This window comes from Anomaloglossus baeobatrachus, chromosome 1, assembly GCF_048569485.1.
Source record: "Anomaloglossus baeobatrachus isolate aAnoBae1 chromosome 1, aAnoBae1.hap1, whole genome shotgun sequence".
NCBI classification, from domain to species: Eukaryota; Metazoa; Chordata; class Amphibia; order Anura; family Aromobatidae; genus Anomaloglossus; species Anomaloglossus baeobatrachus.
Genome location: NC_134353.1, coordinates 181,060,912 through 181,077,918, shown reverse-complemented (window position 1 = coordinate 181,077,918; position 17,007 = coordinate 181,060,912). Strand labels below are relative to the sequence as shown.

Sequence of the window (17,007 nt, the reverse complement as noted above, 5' to 3'; positions counted from 1 at the left end):
GGAGTGTGATAAAAAAAAATCGCATTCCACTCGGACCAATATTAGCCCGTGTGTCAGCGCACATGAGCGATTATTTTCTCAGCCCTAATCTAACCAAGAAAACAATCGCAGCATGCTGCGATTGTAATGCGATCATTGTTTCTCTCGCACCCATTCAAGTCAATGGGGCGAGAGAAAAATTGCACTGCACTCGCGATACACCAGTGTACCGCGAGTGCAGTGCGAGAATGGCAATAGCCGGCTACGGAGGAGAGAGGGAGATAAATCCCTCCCCTCCTCAGTGCCGGCCTGCCCCCCGCAGCTGAGGTCCACTTGCACGGTCGGACCTCAGTCGCAGGGACACTCGCATGACACTTGGCTTTGCTGTACTGTACTGTACTGTACTGCTGCAGTTGGCAGCTTTACCTTGGCTGGAAATCCAAAACAGAGGTCATCCCATGCTGTTGCTATTATTTCTTTAAACTTAAATAAATAATTAAAAAAAAAATTTAATTTAGGGTCTCATGCAACTACATACCATGACTCTCCCACCACCATGCCTGACTGTATTTAAGACACACTTGTCCTTGTACTCCTCACCTTGTTGCCATCACACAAGCTTCAGCTTCACCATCTGAACCAAATTAGTTTATCTCAATCTCATCAGACCAGAGGACATGGCTCCAATAATCTATGTCCTTAGTATGCTTGTTTTCAGCAAACTATTTTTGGGCTTTCTTGTGCATCATCTGTAGAAGAGACTTCCTTCTGGGACAAACGCTATGCAGACCAATTTGCTGCAGTGTGCGTCTTAGGGCTGCTTCTCACTTGCGAGTTTCTCGCAGTAGAGCAATGCGAGAAAAACTCGCATTGGAATCGGACACATGTTATTGAATGATTCAGCTCGCATTTGCGATTTTTTTTTCTCAGTCCTGATCGGACTGAGAAAAAAAATCGCAGCATGCTGCTTTTTTGCGAGTTTCTACTGCAAGTCTCTCCAATGCAAGTCTATGGGAGCGTGTAACTAATCGGATGTCACGGGACGGCACTCACACCATCCTAGTGACATCCGATTTTCTAAATACATTTCTCACATGTTTCCTAAAACACTGGAAACGAGTGATGTCTCACAATGTCTGTCAATCACTATTCTCTGTCAGTCGGTCTCTCCCTCTCGGTCTCTATTCTCTCTCTGTCGGTCTGACGGTCGGTCACTATCTCTGTCCCTCTCTCACAGTCTGTCGGTCATTTTCCCCTCCTCTCTCATACTCACCGTTCCCCGATCCCCGGCGCGGCGCTGCACAGCATTCACACTGCTGCGGCGGCTTTTACTATTTTGAAGAAGCCGGCCGCTCATTAAACAATCTCGTATTCCCTGCTTTACCCGCCCACAGGCGCCTATGATTGGTTGCAGTGAGATACGCCCCCACACTGAGTGACAGGTGTCTCACTCCACCCAATCACAGCAGCCGGTGGGCGGGTCTATACTGTGCAGTGAAATAAATAATTAAATAATTAAAAAAAACGGCGTGCGGTCCCCCCCATTTTAATACCAGCCAGATAAAGCCATACGGCTGAAGGCTGGTATTCTCAGGATGGGGAGCTCCACGTTATGGGGAGCCCCCCAGCCTAACAAAATCAGTCAGCAGCCGCCCAGAATTGCCGCATACATTAGATGCGACAGTTCTGGGACTGTACCCGGCTCTTCCCGATTTGCCCTGGTGCTTTGGCAAATCGGGGTAATAAAAAGTTAATGGCAGCCCATAGCTGCCAATAACTCCTAGATTAATCATGTCAGGCGTCTATGAGATACCTTCCATGATTAATCTTTAAGTTACAGTAAATAAACACACACACCCGAAAAAATCCTTTATTAGAAATAAAAAACACTAACAAATTCCCTGGTTCAACAATTTTATAAACCCCAAAAAGCCCTCCATGTCCGGCGTAATCCAGGATGGTCCAGCGTCGCTTCCAGCTCTGCTGCATGGAGGTGACCGGAGCTGCAGAATACACTGCCACTCCTGTCAGCTCCATGCAGCAACTGAGGTGAGTATCGTGATCAGCTGAGCTGCCACTGAGGTTACCCGCGGCCACTGCTGGATCCTCCAACAGTGACAGTCACTCAGGGGATTAGCGGTCACCGGTGAGCCCTTCACAGGTGACCACTAATCAGGACGCGGCACAGACAGAGCCGCAGCATGACGATGAAGTCGGGTGAAGTTAACCCAAGTTCATTGTGATCGTGCGGCTCTTTCTGTGTCTGCTGTCACCGGCCATTCAGCTCTGCTACATGGCTGTCTGTGTCTGCTGTCAGCGGCCATGTAACAGAGCTGAATGGCAGATGACATAGTAAAAAATACGCATTACACACGCATTACACACGCATTACACACGCATTATACACGCATTACACATGCTAGTAAAATCATTAATTTATTCAGAAAAAGCATCGCACTTGCGTTGCACTCGGACCTAACGTGAACTAAAATCAGCCGAGTTTTTTTCAGCCCAGTCGGACCGATTTTACTCGCATAGATGTGTTTCCAGCCTTATGGTCTGAGTACTGACAGGCTGATCCCCCACCCCTTTATCTTTTGCAGCAATCATATGTCTATTTTGAAAAGATAACTTCTGGATATGATGCTGAGGACATGCACTCAACTGCTTTGATTGACCATGGCAAGACCTGTTCTAAGTGGAACCTATAATGTTAAACTTCTGTATGGTCTTGGCCACCATGCTGCAGCTCAGTTTCAGGGTGCTGACAAGCTTTTCATAGCCTAGGCCATCTTTATTTAAAGCAACAATTCTTTTTTTCAGCTCCTCAGAAAATTCTTTGCCATGAAGTGTCATGTTCATCTTCTAGTGACCAGTATGAGAGAGTGTGTGAGCAATTACACCATATGTATCACACATGCTCCCCATTCACACCTGAGAGCTGGGAAAACAAAGGGAAAATGGCTAATTCGGCACAATTTATCCATTTTCATTTAGGGGTGTACTCACTTTTGTTATTTACACTGTTTTACACGCTGACTACTTTACATTGTATCAAAGTGTCATATCTTCAGTGTTGTCCCATGAAAAGATATAATAAAATATTTATAAATACGTGAGGGAGTGTATTCACTATTATAATATACTGTATGTTGAAATAGAAAACTAATGTTTACTATGTAATTCTTCTCTAGGTTGTGACAAGGATGTCTTGATTGATATTCTTACCCAACGCAGCAGTGCACAACGAATTATGATCGCAGAGGCCTATGGAAGTCTGTATGGCAGGGTAAAAAATATCTAAATAGCTTATATTTGTATAGAATTATCTATTTTTATATAGTTGGTCATTATTGTATTATAGCTATTGCTTTACTACTTGTGATAAAGACCTTTGCAGCTTTCTGTATCTGTATATAAAGGATGGTTATTTTTGCAAGTTAAATACTCTACAGTATTATAGTAAAAAGAAAGGAACTGTTGGAGTATAAAACAGTTGCAGGCTTACGAAGGAAGCATCTTGACAGAATGGCATATACAGTGCCTACAAGTATTATTTAACCCCCTGCAGATTTAGCAGGTTTGATAAGATGCAAATAAGTTAGAGCCTGCAAACTTCAAACAAGAGCAGGATTTATTAACAGATGCATAAATCTTACAAACCAACAAGTTATGTTGCTCAGTTAAATTTTAATAAATTTTCAACATAAAAGTGTGGGTCAATTATTATTCAACCCCTAGGTTTAATATTTTTTGGAATAACCCTTGTTTGCAATTACAGCTAATAATCGTCTTTTATAAGACCTGATCAGGCCGGCACAGGTCTCTGGAGTTATCTTGGCCCACTCCTCCATGCAGATCTTCTCCAAGTTATCTAGGTTCTTTGGGTGTCTCATGTGGACTTTAATCTTGAGCTCCTTCCACAAGTTTTCAATTGGGTTAAGGTCAGGAGACTGACTAGGCCACTGCAACACCTTGATTTTTTCCCTCATAAACCAGGCCTTGGTTTTCTTGGCTGTGTGCTTTGGGTCGTTGTCTTGTTGGAAGATGAAATGACGACCCATCTTAAGATCCTTGACGGAGGAGCGGAGGTTCTTGGCCAAAATCTCCAGGTAGGCCGTGCTATTCATCTTCCCTTGGCTGAGAAACAGGCCCACAGCATGATGCTGCCACCACCATGCTTGACTGTAGGGATGGTATTCTTGGGGTCGTATGCAGTGCCATCCAGTCTCCAAACGTCACGTGTGTGGTTGGCACCAAAGATCTCAATCTTGGTCTCATCAGACCAGAGAACCTTGAACCAGTCTGTCTCAGAGTCCTCCAAGTGATCATGAGCAAACTGTAGACGAGCCTTGACATGACGCTTTGAAAGTAAAGGTACCTTACGGGCTCGTCTGGAACGGAGACCATTGCGGTGGAGTACGTTACTTATGGTATTGACTGAAACCAATGTCCCCACTGCCATGAGATCTTCCCGGAGCTCCTTCCTTGTTGTCCTTGGGTTAGCCTTGACTCTTTGGACAAGCCTGGCCTCGACACGGATGGAAACTTTCAAAGGCTGTCCAGGCCGTGGAAGGCTAACAGTAGTTCCATAAGCCTTCCACTTCCGGATGATGCTCCCAACAGTGGAGACAGGTAGGCCCAACTCCTTGGAAAGGGTTTTGTACCCCTTGCCAGCCTTCTGACCCTCCACGATCTTGTCTCTGATGGCCTTGGAATGCTCCTTTGTCTTTCCCATGTTGACCAAGTATGAGTGCTGTTCACAAGTTTGGGGAGGGTCTTAATTAGTCAGAAAAGGCTGGAAAAAGAGATAATTAATCCAAACATGTGAAGCTCATTGTTCTTTGTGCCTGAAATACTTCTTAATACTTTAGGGGAACCAAACAGAATTCTTGTGGTTTGAGGGATTGAATAATAAATGACCCTCTGAATAAACTTTTCACAATTTAAAAAAAAAAATTAAAAAAGAAATAACATTCTTTTTTGCTGCAGTGCATTTCACACTTCCAGGCTGATCTACAGTCCAAATGTCACAATGCCAAGTTAATTCCGAATGTGTAAATCTGCTAAATCTGCAGGGGGTTGAATACTACTTGTAGGCACTGTACGTATGACTGCATGAGCTGTTTGTCAGAGGGGTGTTTTCAAGTTTAAGGGCTCATGCGCATGTACCTGCTGAATATTCTGCAGCGATTTGACAGCACATGTGCGCATCAAATCGCTGCAGAAACACTGCATAATGGATGCAGTTTTTCTGTAAAAAGAAATCCGATTTCATGCGCTCTGGCTGCTGCCCCCACCATAGACAGAGTGGGAGCTGCATCCAGAACACAGAAATAATTGACATGTTCATTTTATGAACACACGGATTTGGGTCAAAATTTTAGCACCCAAATCGCTGCGTTCATAAAAGCAATGTGCGCACGTGTCATGCACAATCTTCATAGATTGTGCAGGGGACACAGGATGCATGCATTTACGCTGAAAGTGCAATATGCAGCGTAAATTCATGAAATTATGCAACGTGCGCATGAGCCCTAAATGTTATCCCCTATCCACAGGATAGGGGATCATTTTCTGATTGCTGGAGGTCTAACAGGTATGGCCCCCACCGATCCAGGGAAACGGGACTCTGAAGAACCCTGGCTGAATGGAGCATAGGTCGATCATGCATACTGTCTCTCTGTTCATTTTAGGGTGTGTTCACACAGGGGTTTAATCCCGTTTTATACTATGGAGCAGTGCTGATCAACGATTATTTTCTCAGGCCGCTTTGGCATGAAAAGAGAATCACAACCTGCTGAGACTGGCAGCATATCTCAGCTCACTCACACCCATACAAGTCTATGAGTATGTTAAACATCCGCCAAAGTGCAGTCCAGTAAATGCCGAGACAGGCAATGGAGAACATGGAGAAATTAAGCTCTTCATCTTCTCCTCATCTATGCTCCGACATTTGGCTCACAATCGCAGCAGAGTTTGAGGTGAGTATTATTAGCATATCACATCCGATGGTCTCACATTGAATGCTATATGCTCTTGTGAGCGCACCTTTAATTGGAGCACCGAAGATCAGCACTTTCTAATCATGCAGGAGGTTAGACCAGGAGATCAGAGCTGGAAAATTACATCTCACACATTAAGACACCAGAGCTATTGTGAGGGTGTGTTCTTTTTCTGCTGTATTGCTGCTTTCTTATAATTTGGTAACTCATACAGGGCGAAGAAGTACAAACTACCAATAAAAAACTATCTGATAACACTCACTTGGATTTAAGAAAAGTTAACTCATTAGATGCTAAACCGGGTAGTGACCCGCCGGTACCGACCCGGGGAACCGACTGGAAACCGGAGCACACAGGGGGGTACTCAGACCCTGTAACGAGGTCCAGAAGCCACTGGACTGAGTTAATTCTCTGATTGAGGTCCGGACTATAGGTCCTTTTCCACCCAAGTCCTGACTGAAGACAACAGCCCACCGAGGGGGATAGAAAGCCACCGCACAGGCAGAGAGATCCCACGGGCCAGCATCTGCGGGCAAACGGGCTTTCCCGACATACCTAGAGCCCGGGAGCGGACTCCCGTCTCTGAAGCGCAGGCTGTCTACACATACACTATACGGTGCAGGAGAAAGGCAAAGACCACCGAACGGGGTGGGGGACCAGACGCAGCCAGCTGCGGGCACCGACCAGCGTCAACTTTGTTTAACAGAGACTTGTGTGTGTCAATAACAGTGAGTACCACAGCGCTATCCGGCCGCTCACCGCCCTGCACCACCCAGCTACTTCTCCCCAACGGGTCCCGGGGCCATCATCCCTGCCCACGGAGGGGTTAACATCTTGCTGCATAACCATCTCCCCCGGGTGCCCCATAACTGCAGCGGTGGTGTCTACACCTTCACCACATCCCGTGGGTGGCGTCATGAACTCAAACACGGCTCCGGCCGTACACCTACCTACCACCCCCCTACGTAGCGCCAGCATCCTTTCAGAGCGAAGTGACCCTGGGTCCGGAGGCGCTCGAGCCACCCACCAACGAGCCGATTGGCTCGGCGGCAGCCAAGCGCGGGGCAGTACACAATAGGCGTGGCTGGTGTGTTTAGACCAACCAATATCTGTCTCACAACAAACAACACACCTAAACAACACCACAAATAAGGGGTGACACCAGGAATACAATAACAAGGGTAGGCCCTGGTACTAGTCATAGGGTAGATGGGACACCCCATCTCCTTACCTGGCACTGTATCCTGCACTCCTAGCCAGACCCTATACAGGTTTGTCACCTGTCATTGAGCAGTAATTAATGAAGCCCTGGAAAATCCCTACTATAGTCCTGACTAGGAAGTGGGAGATAAGGTACACCTGTCCCACTGCTGCACTAATAGAACAAAAGGGTAGGTGAGACAACAAAGTAAAAACAACTGAAATGGAGAGAATATGACTTCAGGAGAATCCACAGCAGCTCCTTACACCAAGGCAGCTAGAATACAAATGGCTTTGTATAATAAGCAAATCTTGCTGGGACACCTAGCTACTTAAACACAAGGGAGTGTGGCTACAGAGCAGCTGCAGCTGACCTGAATGCAGGAGAGCTGGTTGCAGAAAAACTGACATTAACTATTTCAGAACCAAAAGATATAAAACAACATTTAAATACAGAGTCCCAGAAAGAGATGAGAGGCTCCAGACATTAAAGCTGTCACTAATCTCTAAGGACAGGGAGATGACTGTGACAGCGGGATCATGGATCATGACCACCTGCTGTGGACTTCAGGCAGAGACTGAGCAGCGATCATCGGTGACATCACTCAGATGTAGCAGAGCTAGAACCATCATGGGACCTCGTGTGTTTTACATCAGACCTGCAGTGGTATTTTGGGGTTAATAAAGTGGGGAAAGAGGGTGTTTTTTGTATTTTATTTAAAAAAAGGATTTTTTCTGTGTTTCTGTTTATTTACTTTCACTTACATATTAGTAATGGGGGTCTAATAGACGCCTCAAATTACTAATCTAGGGCTCAGTGGCAGCTGTCGGCTGCGATTAATCCCTTATTACCCTGATTATCATCGCACCAGGGCAGCAATCAGGTAGAGTGCTGGGATTGTTTCATCTATTGGATGCGACAACGCTGAGTGACTGCAAGCTGCTATTTTTAATCTGAGGGACCCAATAAGCATGGGTCTCCGCAGCCTGAGAATACCAGACCCCAGTTGTCGGGCTAAATCTTTTCAGGGTATCAAAATTGTGGGGAACCGCATGTCCATTTTTTAAATTATTTATTTAAATAATTAAAAAAAGCCGCATGTGGTTCCTCTTATTTTTATACACAGCCAAGATAAGCGCATGGCTGGGAGCTGCAACCTGTAGCCATGGGCTTTATCTATGCTGGGTATCATCATACGGGGGATCCTACACCAATTTGTATATTTATTTATTATTACTGTATGATATAGACCCGCAGACAGGGTCTGTGATTGGAAACAGATATGCTGTCCACCAGGCTGGGTGGGTGTCTGACTGTAAGCAATCAGAAATGCCGGTGGGCAGGGAAGTGAATGAGCGGCCGCGGGAGTAGTTACAGCCACACCGGTGACTCGGTAAGTATAGCTCTTTATTTCTCCTTTATTATTTTTGTATTTCCCAAGTGCCGGATATGGATCAATACGCATAATTCCCTGAGAATTCCGGGCCCGGCACCCGGGTACCTTTGTAACTGCTTGGGTCTGGACTTTTACAGTCCGGGTCCACCCATTACTAGCATGGACATTTCTCTAAAGTGTCCTAGAAGCCATTTTTCAACACAACTACAAGGAGCCATCCAGCAGCCTGGATGGCCTAAACATGCCACAGTGGCCTACAGGATCTTGTCTCACATTGTGCACATGTATGACGTCATTGCTCAGCAATTGCGAACGGAGTTGTCAGCGGCAGGTCTTTATGATTTGTATGCCAAAATATATTTAGCAGGGCATTACATTCCTCAAGCATCCTTTAGTAAACTCATTGATAGCATGCAAAGGAGTGTGTGTGTCTTTCTGCATGTGTCACTCATACAGAATATATCAAGATTTTTATTTTTGTATTTATTTTTTTTTAAAAAACCCTTGTTTCCATTATATAATATATATATATATATTTATGAATTAACATATACATATATATGTATATGTATATATATGTATATATATATATATATGTATATATACGTATATATATATGTTTATTCCTTAACATTGAAATTGCAACACCAAACAGGAAGAGTTGTGGAATGGGACAGAGAAACATGTTAATTATATGTGATTATTAGAATGAAAAGTTTATGTGGTATGAACATCTTTTTCAAGTACCGTATTTTTCGCTTTATAAGACGCACCTGATTATAAGACGCACCCCCAAATTTGGTGAAGGAAAAGAGATTTTTTTTTTTAATGTTAAATGGGGTCCGTCTTATAATGCCAGTGTCCATCTAACGCATCATATAGGGTATATGTCCCTCATAGCCTCCCCATCCTAAAATTAGCCCCCTTAATCTGGATATGGCCCCCTTATATTGACTATAGCCCCCTTGTGCTGGCACACGTCCCCCAGTGATGCTACATGTCCCCCATTGATGGCACACGTCCCCTATTGCTGGCACACATCCCCTATTGCTAGCACATGTCTCCTATTGATGAAACACGTCCACTATTTATGGCACATGTCCCCCTGTGCTGGAACACATCCCCTATTGCTGGCACATATCCCCTACAGCTGGCACAGGTCTCCTATAGATGGAACACGTCTCCTACAGCTAGCACAGGTCTCCTATGGATGGCACACGTCCCCCTGTGCTGCCCATGGCCCCCTATGGATGGCACACGTCTGCCTGTGTTTAATATGGCCCCCTATGGATGGCACACGTCCTCCTGTGTTAGATATGGCCCCCATATAGATGGCACACCTCCCACTGTGTTAGATATGGACCCTATGCATGGCACACATCCCCCTGTGTTAGATATGGCCCCCTATGGATGGCACACCTCTTCCTGTGTTAGATATGGCCCCCTATCGATGGCACACCTCCCCCTGTGTTAGATATGGCCCTCTATGGATGGCACACCTCCCCCTGTGTTAGATATGGCCCCTTATGGATGGCACACCTCCCCCTGTGTTAGATATGGCCCCTTATGGATGGCACACCTCCCCCTGTGTTAGATATGGCCCCTATGGATGCAACACCTCTCCCTGTGTTAGATATGGCCCCCTATGGATGGCACACCTCCCCCTGTGTTAGATATGGCCCCCATGCTGCTGCCCATAGAAAAATAAAACACTCGTTCCTTACCTTCTCCAGTGCTGTCCTCCCTCGTGTCTCCCTCTGTGCTGCTGAGCTCCTGGACTTCCTGGTTCTCAGTGCCGGTCATGTGACTGGCACAGCAGAGTGACATCATCTCTGTGTGCCTGATCACAGCGGCAGCAGAGAGACTGGGAGATCAGTGCTGGAGGAGGTAAATAAAGACTTTTTTATTTTACTATGGGCAGCAGCATGGGGGCCATATCTAACACAGGGGGGGCATGTGCCATCAAAGGGAGGCGCAGGCAGATATAATATGGGCCGCTGCCCCAGCCCATCACCGCGGTGCAGTTTCAGCACCATGGTGATTGACAGCGGCAATGCATATTATATGAGCGGGAGAGATCTAACGCTGCCTCCTGCAGCTTTCACCAGCCCCCAGCAGCACTCCAGAGCTGCCTCCACCTCCCATGGACTCTCTAGTGTGTGTATATATATATATATATATATATATATATACACACACACACACACCCCCCGTATATTCGGATTATAAGATGCACCCCCTATTTTCCCTCAAAATTTGGGGGGAACAAAAGTGTGTCTTATAAAGTGAAAAATACGGTATATACAGTTGAAACCAGAAGTTTACATGCACTATTAGAAAAAGACACATATGCATGTTTTTCTCGCTATCTGACATGAAGTCATTATAAACCTTACCCATTTTAGGTCAATTAGGAACCAAAATTATTTATATTTTCCAAATGCCAGAATGATGAGAGCGAGAGTGAGAGAGAAAGAGAAAGAGAAAGAGAGAATGTTTTAAGGCATTTTTACTTTCTGCAAAGTCAAACGTTTACACTAAGAGTACTATGTCTTTAAACAATATGGGATAGCCCATATTATGGTGTCATGTCCTTGGAAGCTTCTGATAGGTTTAATAGGTTTACTGACAACATCTGAGTTAAATAGAGGCACACCTCTGGATGCATTTTAATGCACATCTGAAACACACTACTTCTTTGTGTAGTACCATGGGAAAGTCAAAAGAAATCAGCCAAGATCTCAGAAAAAGAATTGTGGACTTGCACAAGTCTGGTTCAGCCTTGGGTGTAATTTCCAGATACCTGAAGGTGCCTCGTTCATCTGTACAAACAATTTTACACACAAACAAGTACAAACAAGATGGGAATGTCCAGCCATCATATCACTCAGGAAGGAGACTGGTTCTGTGTACCAGAGATGAATATGTTTTGGTCAAACATCTGCATATCAACCCAAAAACAAAAGCAAAAGACGTTGTGAAGATGCTGACAGAAGCTGGTAAGATTGTGTCATTATCTACAGTGACACAAGTACTGTATCCACATGGGCTGAAAGACCACTCTGCTAGGAAGAAGCCTTTACTCCAAAAGAAGCATAAAAAAGCCAGATCAATGTTTGCAAATGCACACAGGAACAAAGACCTTCATTTTTGCAGACATGTCCTGTGGTCTGACAAAAGTAAATTTGAACTATTTGGTTATAATGACAATCATTACATTTGGAGGAAAAAGGGAGAAGCTTTGAAGCCTAAGAACATCCTCTCAAGTGAGAAACAAAGGGGTGAAAGCATCTTGTTGTGGGGTCGTTTTGCTGCAGGAGGGGCTTGTGCACTTCACAAAATAGATGGCATCATGAGGAAAGAAGATTATGTGGGCATACTGAAGCAACATCTCAAGACATTAGCCAGGAACTTAAAGCTTGGGTGGAAATGAAATGGGTCTCCCAAGTGGACAATGACCTGAAGCATACTGCCAAACTGGTTTCAAAGTGGCTTAAGGATAACAAAGTCAATTTTTTGGAATGGCCATCACAAAACCCTGATCTCAATCCTATTGAAAATGTATGTGCAAAGCTGACAAGGCAGGTGCGAGCAAGGGGACCTACAAACATAGCTCAGTTACACCGTTCTGTCAAGAGGAATGGGCCCAAATTACTACCATCTATTGGGAGAAGCTTGTGGAAGGATATCCAAAACGTTTGACCCAAGCCATACAGTTTAAAGGCAATGGTAACCAATAATAATGAAATGTATGTAAACCTTTGTCTTTGCAGAAAGTAATAAAAATGCCTTAAAACATTTTGTCTCTCTCATTATTCTGGTAATTGGAAAATGCAAATAATTTTGACCTAAAACGATAAAGGTTTTTTCTGATTTCAGGTCAGATAGTGAGAAAAACATGCAGATGTGTCTTTGTAGATGGTGTATGTAAACTTCTGATTTCAACTGTAAATGCAAGTATGTCAAATCAAATGCACAATGTTTCCCATCATATGGAAGATATTTTCAAAAGTGAAACTCATTGTATCTGTTCAGAATTCTTATTCTTATAAAAGAACAGCTGTCACAAAAGAACACAACTTTTTAACATTTTTATTTTTTCCAAAGAACTTGCTTGAAGACTTGAAAGAAAATCTAGATGGTCATTTTAAGGAAGTTATGGTTGGCTTGATGTACTCTCCACCTGCCTTTGACGCTCACGAACTCTGGCATGCTATGAAGGTAATGCATTGCTCATATCACAGGTCACTAAATACTAATATGGTTTACTTCTTTCACTAAGCCTATATGTATTATACAGATTGAAAAGCTGCAAATTCGTGGTGTAGATATATAGCTAATCATATGAGGCATAAAAAGAAATTCCAATAGGCACTTTAGACAATAGGAAATGCACCAGATATGCTAAAAATGCACACTTTAACCTGTAAAGATACATGAGGATTATATCCATCATGCTAATTGGGCGGGAGCAACCTGTATACTGCAGGAGTCTGGCTGATGTAGATAGCCAAGTTCTTGCCGAAACTGTGTGGGTCAGTTCACACATGGATCACACTGCAGTAGTAACTGTTGTATGTATTTACAAATGGGATAGAGCTCATCTTGCCAGCCCATTGACCTCCATCAACATGAACACAAAGGTGGCGGCAGTCAGGGGCCTAACAACGAGCCCTATTCAGTGGGGTCACAGAAGTGCATACCTAACAACTTTGCAGCACTTACAAAATAATGTTCCTTTACTTGGAGCCCCTTAGTATTCCCATGAGTTAAGATACCCTTTGTATGGCCCTTGTAAAAAAACTATGATGCCAACAGTGCATGCCTCCAAACACAGTATGATATCTCTACACTGAATTCCTCCATAGTACCCACCACATGCACAATTTGATGACCCTACAATACCCCCACCCCTTGCAAAGGATGATACTCCCCCAGTGACCCCAAAAAAGTAAGATGGTTTAATATAGTCCTCCATACAGTACAATGGCCCCAACACGAACCTCTATATTGTATAATAGCCTGCACACAGTACATATAGCCATCCAAACAGTATGATGACCGCCATATAGACCTGCAAATAGTATAATGGCCCCCACATAGTCGTGCAAACTGTATAATGGCCCCATATAGCCCTGCAAGCTGTACAATAACCCCTATATAGCCTTGAAAATAGTATAATGGCCCCCACATAGCCCTATAAACTGCATAATGGCCCCCACATAGCCCTACAAACGGTATAATGGCCCTTATATAGCTCTGCAAACTGTATTATGGTCCCCACATAGCCCTCCAAATAGAATAATGACCCCCCCATATAGCCCTGCAAATGGTATAATGGCCCTCACATAGCTTAGCAAACTGAATAATGGCTCCCACATAGCTCTCCAAACAGTCTAATGGGTCTCTAAATAGTATAGAAGATATATTTATTATTGGGCGGCATGGTGGCTCAGTGGTTAGCACTGCAGTCTTGCAGCGCTGGAGTCCTCGGTTCAAATCCCACCAAGGACACCATCTGCAAGGAGTTTGTAGGTTCTCCCCGTGTTTGCGTGGGTTTCATCCGGGTTCTCCGGTTTCCTCCCACACTCCAAAAACATACAGAAAGGAACCTTAGATTGTGAGCCCCAATGGGGACAGTGTTGCTGATGTATGTAAAGCGCTGTGGAATTAATAGCGCTATATAAATGATTACATTATTATTATTATTATATTTATCATCTGTTCTCTCATAGTACTGACAGATTTGGTATATCACCTCCCTCCACACTGACTGCAGTGATGAAAATCCTCTTCACGACACATGATGTACTGGATATGTCATGGATCGTGTCACTGATTTGAACAGCTGACGTGTGTGCCTGCCAGGCATGAGTAGATCTGCAATCTACCGGCACCCGTGCCTGTTAACCCCTTACATCTCGCTGTCAAAATCTGACAGCGTCGTATAACAGCACACCATGCTAAACATTCACTTACCCAGTACCATCGGAAGTCACGTGACGTGATCACATGGAGCCAATGGTTGCCATGGTGATACAGGGTCATGAGATGACTCCTGTAGCTTTTAAGAGTCAGTTCCTCTTACAGCTGGCAGAGGGCCATGTGTGAGAGGAGAGCAGCTTTTCTGCAGATCAGAGCAATGCTGCTTTGATCTACAGAAATGAACAGGCAATCAGACTGCTCATCCTTATAGCCCCCTAGGGGAACTAGTAAAATAAAAAAAAGTTAAAAAAAGTTAAAAAAAAATAAAAAAGAAGCTAAAAGTTCAAATCACCCCCTATTTGTCCCATTGAAAAGTAAAGGGTTAAAAAAGTAAAAAATATACACACATTTGCCCAATCTATCAAAATATAAAATCAATTAATCTTATCCGTAAACGGCGTAGCGGCAAAAAAATTCCAAATGCTAAAATTACGTTTTTAATTGCAGCAAATTTTACGCAAAATGCAATAACTAGCGATCAATACGTAGCATCTGCGCAAAAATGTTACTGTTAAAAACACCAGCTCGAGATGCAAAAAATAAGCTGTCACTGACCCCAGGTTCTGGAAAATAAGAACGTTATGGGTTTTGGAAAATTGCGCCACTTTTTTTGGACAAACTTGTGAATTTTTTAACCCCATAGATAAAAGTAAATGTATACATATTTGGTGTCTACAAAGTTATATTGACCTGAGACATCATACTGACACATCAGTTTTACCATAAAATGAACAAGGTGAATAAAATATCCCAAAAACAATTGTGCAATTACACTTTTTTTTGCAGTTTTTCCACACTTGGAATTTTTTTGCTGTTTTCCAGTACAGTATATGATAAAACTCATGGTTTCATTTAAAGGTAAAACTTGTCCTGCAAAAAATAAGCCCTTATATGGCAAGATTGATGGAAAAATATAAAAGTTACAGCTCTCAGAAGGGGAGGAAATAAAAGCAAAACGAAAAAACGGAAAATCGGGGTGAAGGGGTTAAGAAGTTAAATAACACTCATCTATGCTCAACTCCAGGTACAATTTAATCACATATAAGTTAGCAGGGAGATCAGTGAGGGCACAAAGTCTATCATTATGTCTCACTCTGAGACAACTGCTCAAACCTACTGTGCAGGTGTATTCTACTCTTCACTGCAGGTTGCTGCCCGCTTATGACTGGTTAAGGTCATACAGATGGTAGAAGCACAGGCAGAGTCTTGGGAAAACTCTTCTGGCTCAGAGAGTTTTAAGGGAAGGTATCATCCAAAAAAAAAAATTAAATAACTGAAAAGATGTAAAGTATTCATGTTTTAATGTTTTGTTTAAATATTATTATTTGTTTTTAATTGAGCAAAATATAAAAATATTAAAAAGTTTGATATTTTCCCCTCTTAAACACTAGGAGGAGCAGCTGCTGAAATCCTGCTGCAGAGCTACTGTAGAACTAGCTCACACTACAGCTGCAGTAAAAGTGGGCAGAATCTGCTCTCTTGTGTGTGATGTCATAGCTCTCCCTCCCAATCTGGGTGTTTCATGAAGTTTAGGATCACAGTGCGGAGCCATTTTGTTGGTGACCACAAATGTCTAAAGTGTCAGCAAGTGCAGCTGCATAGTGCTCCCCACATAGCACTCTGCACGCCCCAGTCCAGCAATGCTCTGCCACATGCACGCCCACCCACAATGTTCTGCCACATGCACGCCCACAATGCTCTCCACATGCACGCCCGCAATACTCTGCCACACTCACGCACGCTCGCAATGCTCTGCATGCACGTACGCCCACACACAATGCTATGCCACATGCATGCCTGCCTGCAATGCTGTGCCACACGCATGCACACAATGCTCTGCCACACGCATGCACATCCACATGCAAAATGCTCTGCCATATGCACACCCTCAATGCTCTGCCCCACGCACGTACACAATGCTCTGCCACATGCACGCATACAATGCTCTGCATGCACGCCCACACGCCTGCAATGCTCTGCATGCCCGCACGCCAACACGCAATACTCTGCATGCACACATTCCCATGTGCAATGCTCTGCATGCATGCACACCCGCATGCAATGCTCTGCATGCACGCACACAATGCTCTGAATGCATGCACGCCCACATGTAATGCTCTGCATACATGCACACAATGCTCTGCATGCACGCATGCCCACATGAAATGCTCTGCCATGTATGCGTGACCGCATGCAATGCTTTGCATGCACCCACACAATGCTCTGCATGCAAAGATCTATATTCATGCATGCCTGCACGCAATGCTCTGCATGCACACCTGCAATGCTCTGCATGCACGCACGCAATGCTCTGCATGCACACCCACAATTCTCTGCATGCATGTGTGCTCATATGCAATGCTCTGTATGCACGCATGCAATGTTCTGCATGCACACGCACCCGCATGCAATGCTCTACATGTACACACACACGCAATGCT

The 17,007-nt window shown here is 44.1% G+C and overlaps 1 protein-coding gene across 2 annotated transcripts in view; it reads left to right on the top strand.

Moving 5' to 3' along the window:
- Nucleotides 1-17,007, top strand: part of ANXA10 (annexin A10) — a 128,903-nt gene that overhangs the window by 29,461 nt on the left and 82,435 nt on the right. For both annotated transcript variants that reach the window (XM_075335112.1, XM_075335120.1), the window contains exons 3-4: nucleotides 3,174-3,268; nucleotides 12,689-12,802. In XM_075335112.1, coding sequence (XP_075191227.1) covers nucleotides 3,174-3,268; nucleotides 12,689-12,802 — 209 coding nt within the window. The remainder of the gene's footprint in view (nucleotides 1-3,173; nucleotides 3,269-12,688; nucleotides 12,803-17,007) is intronic.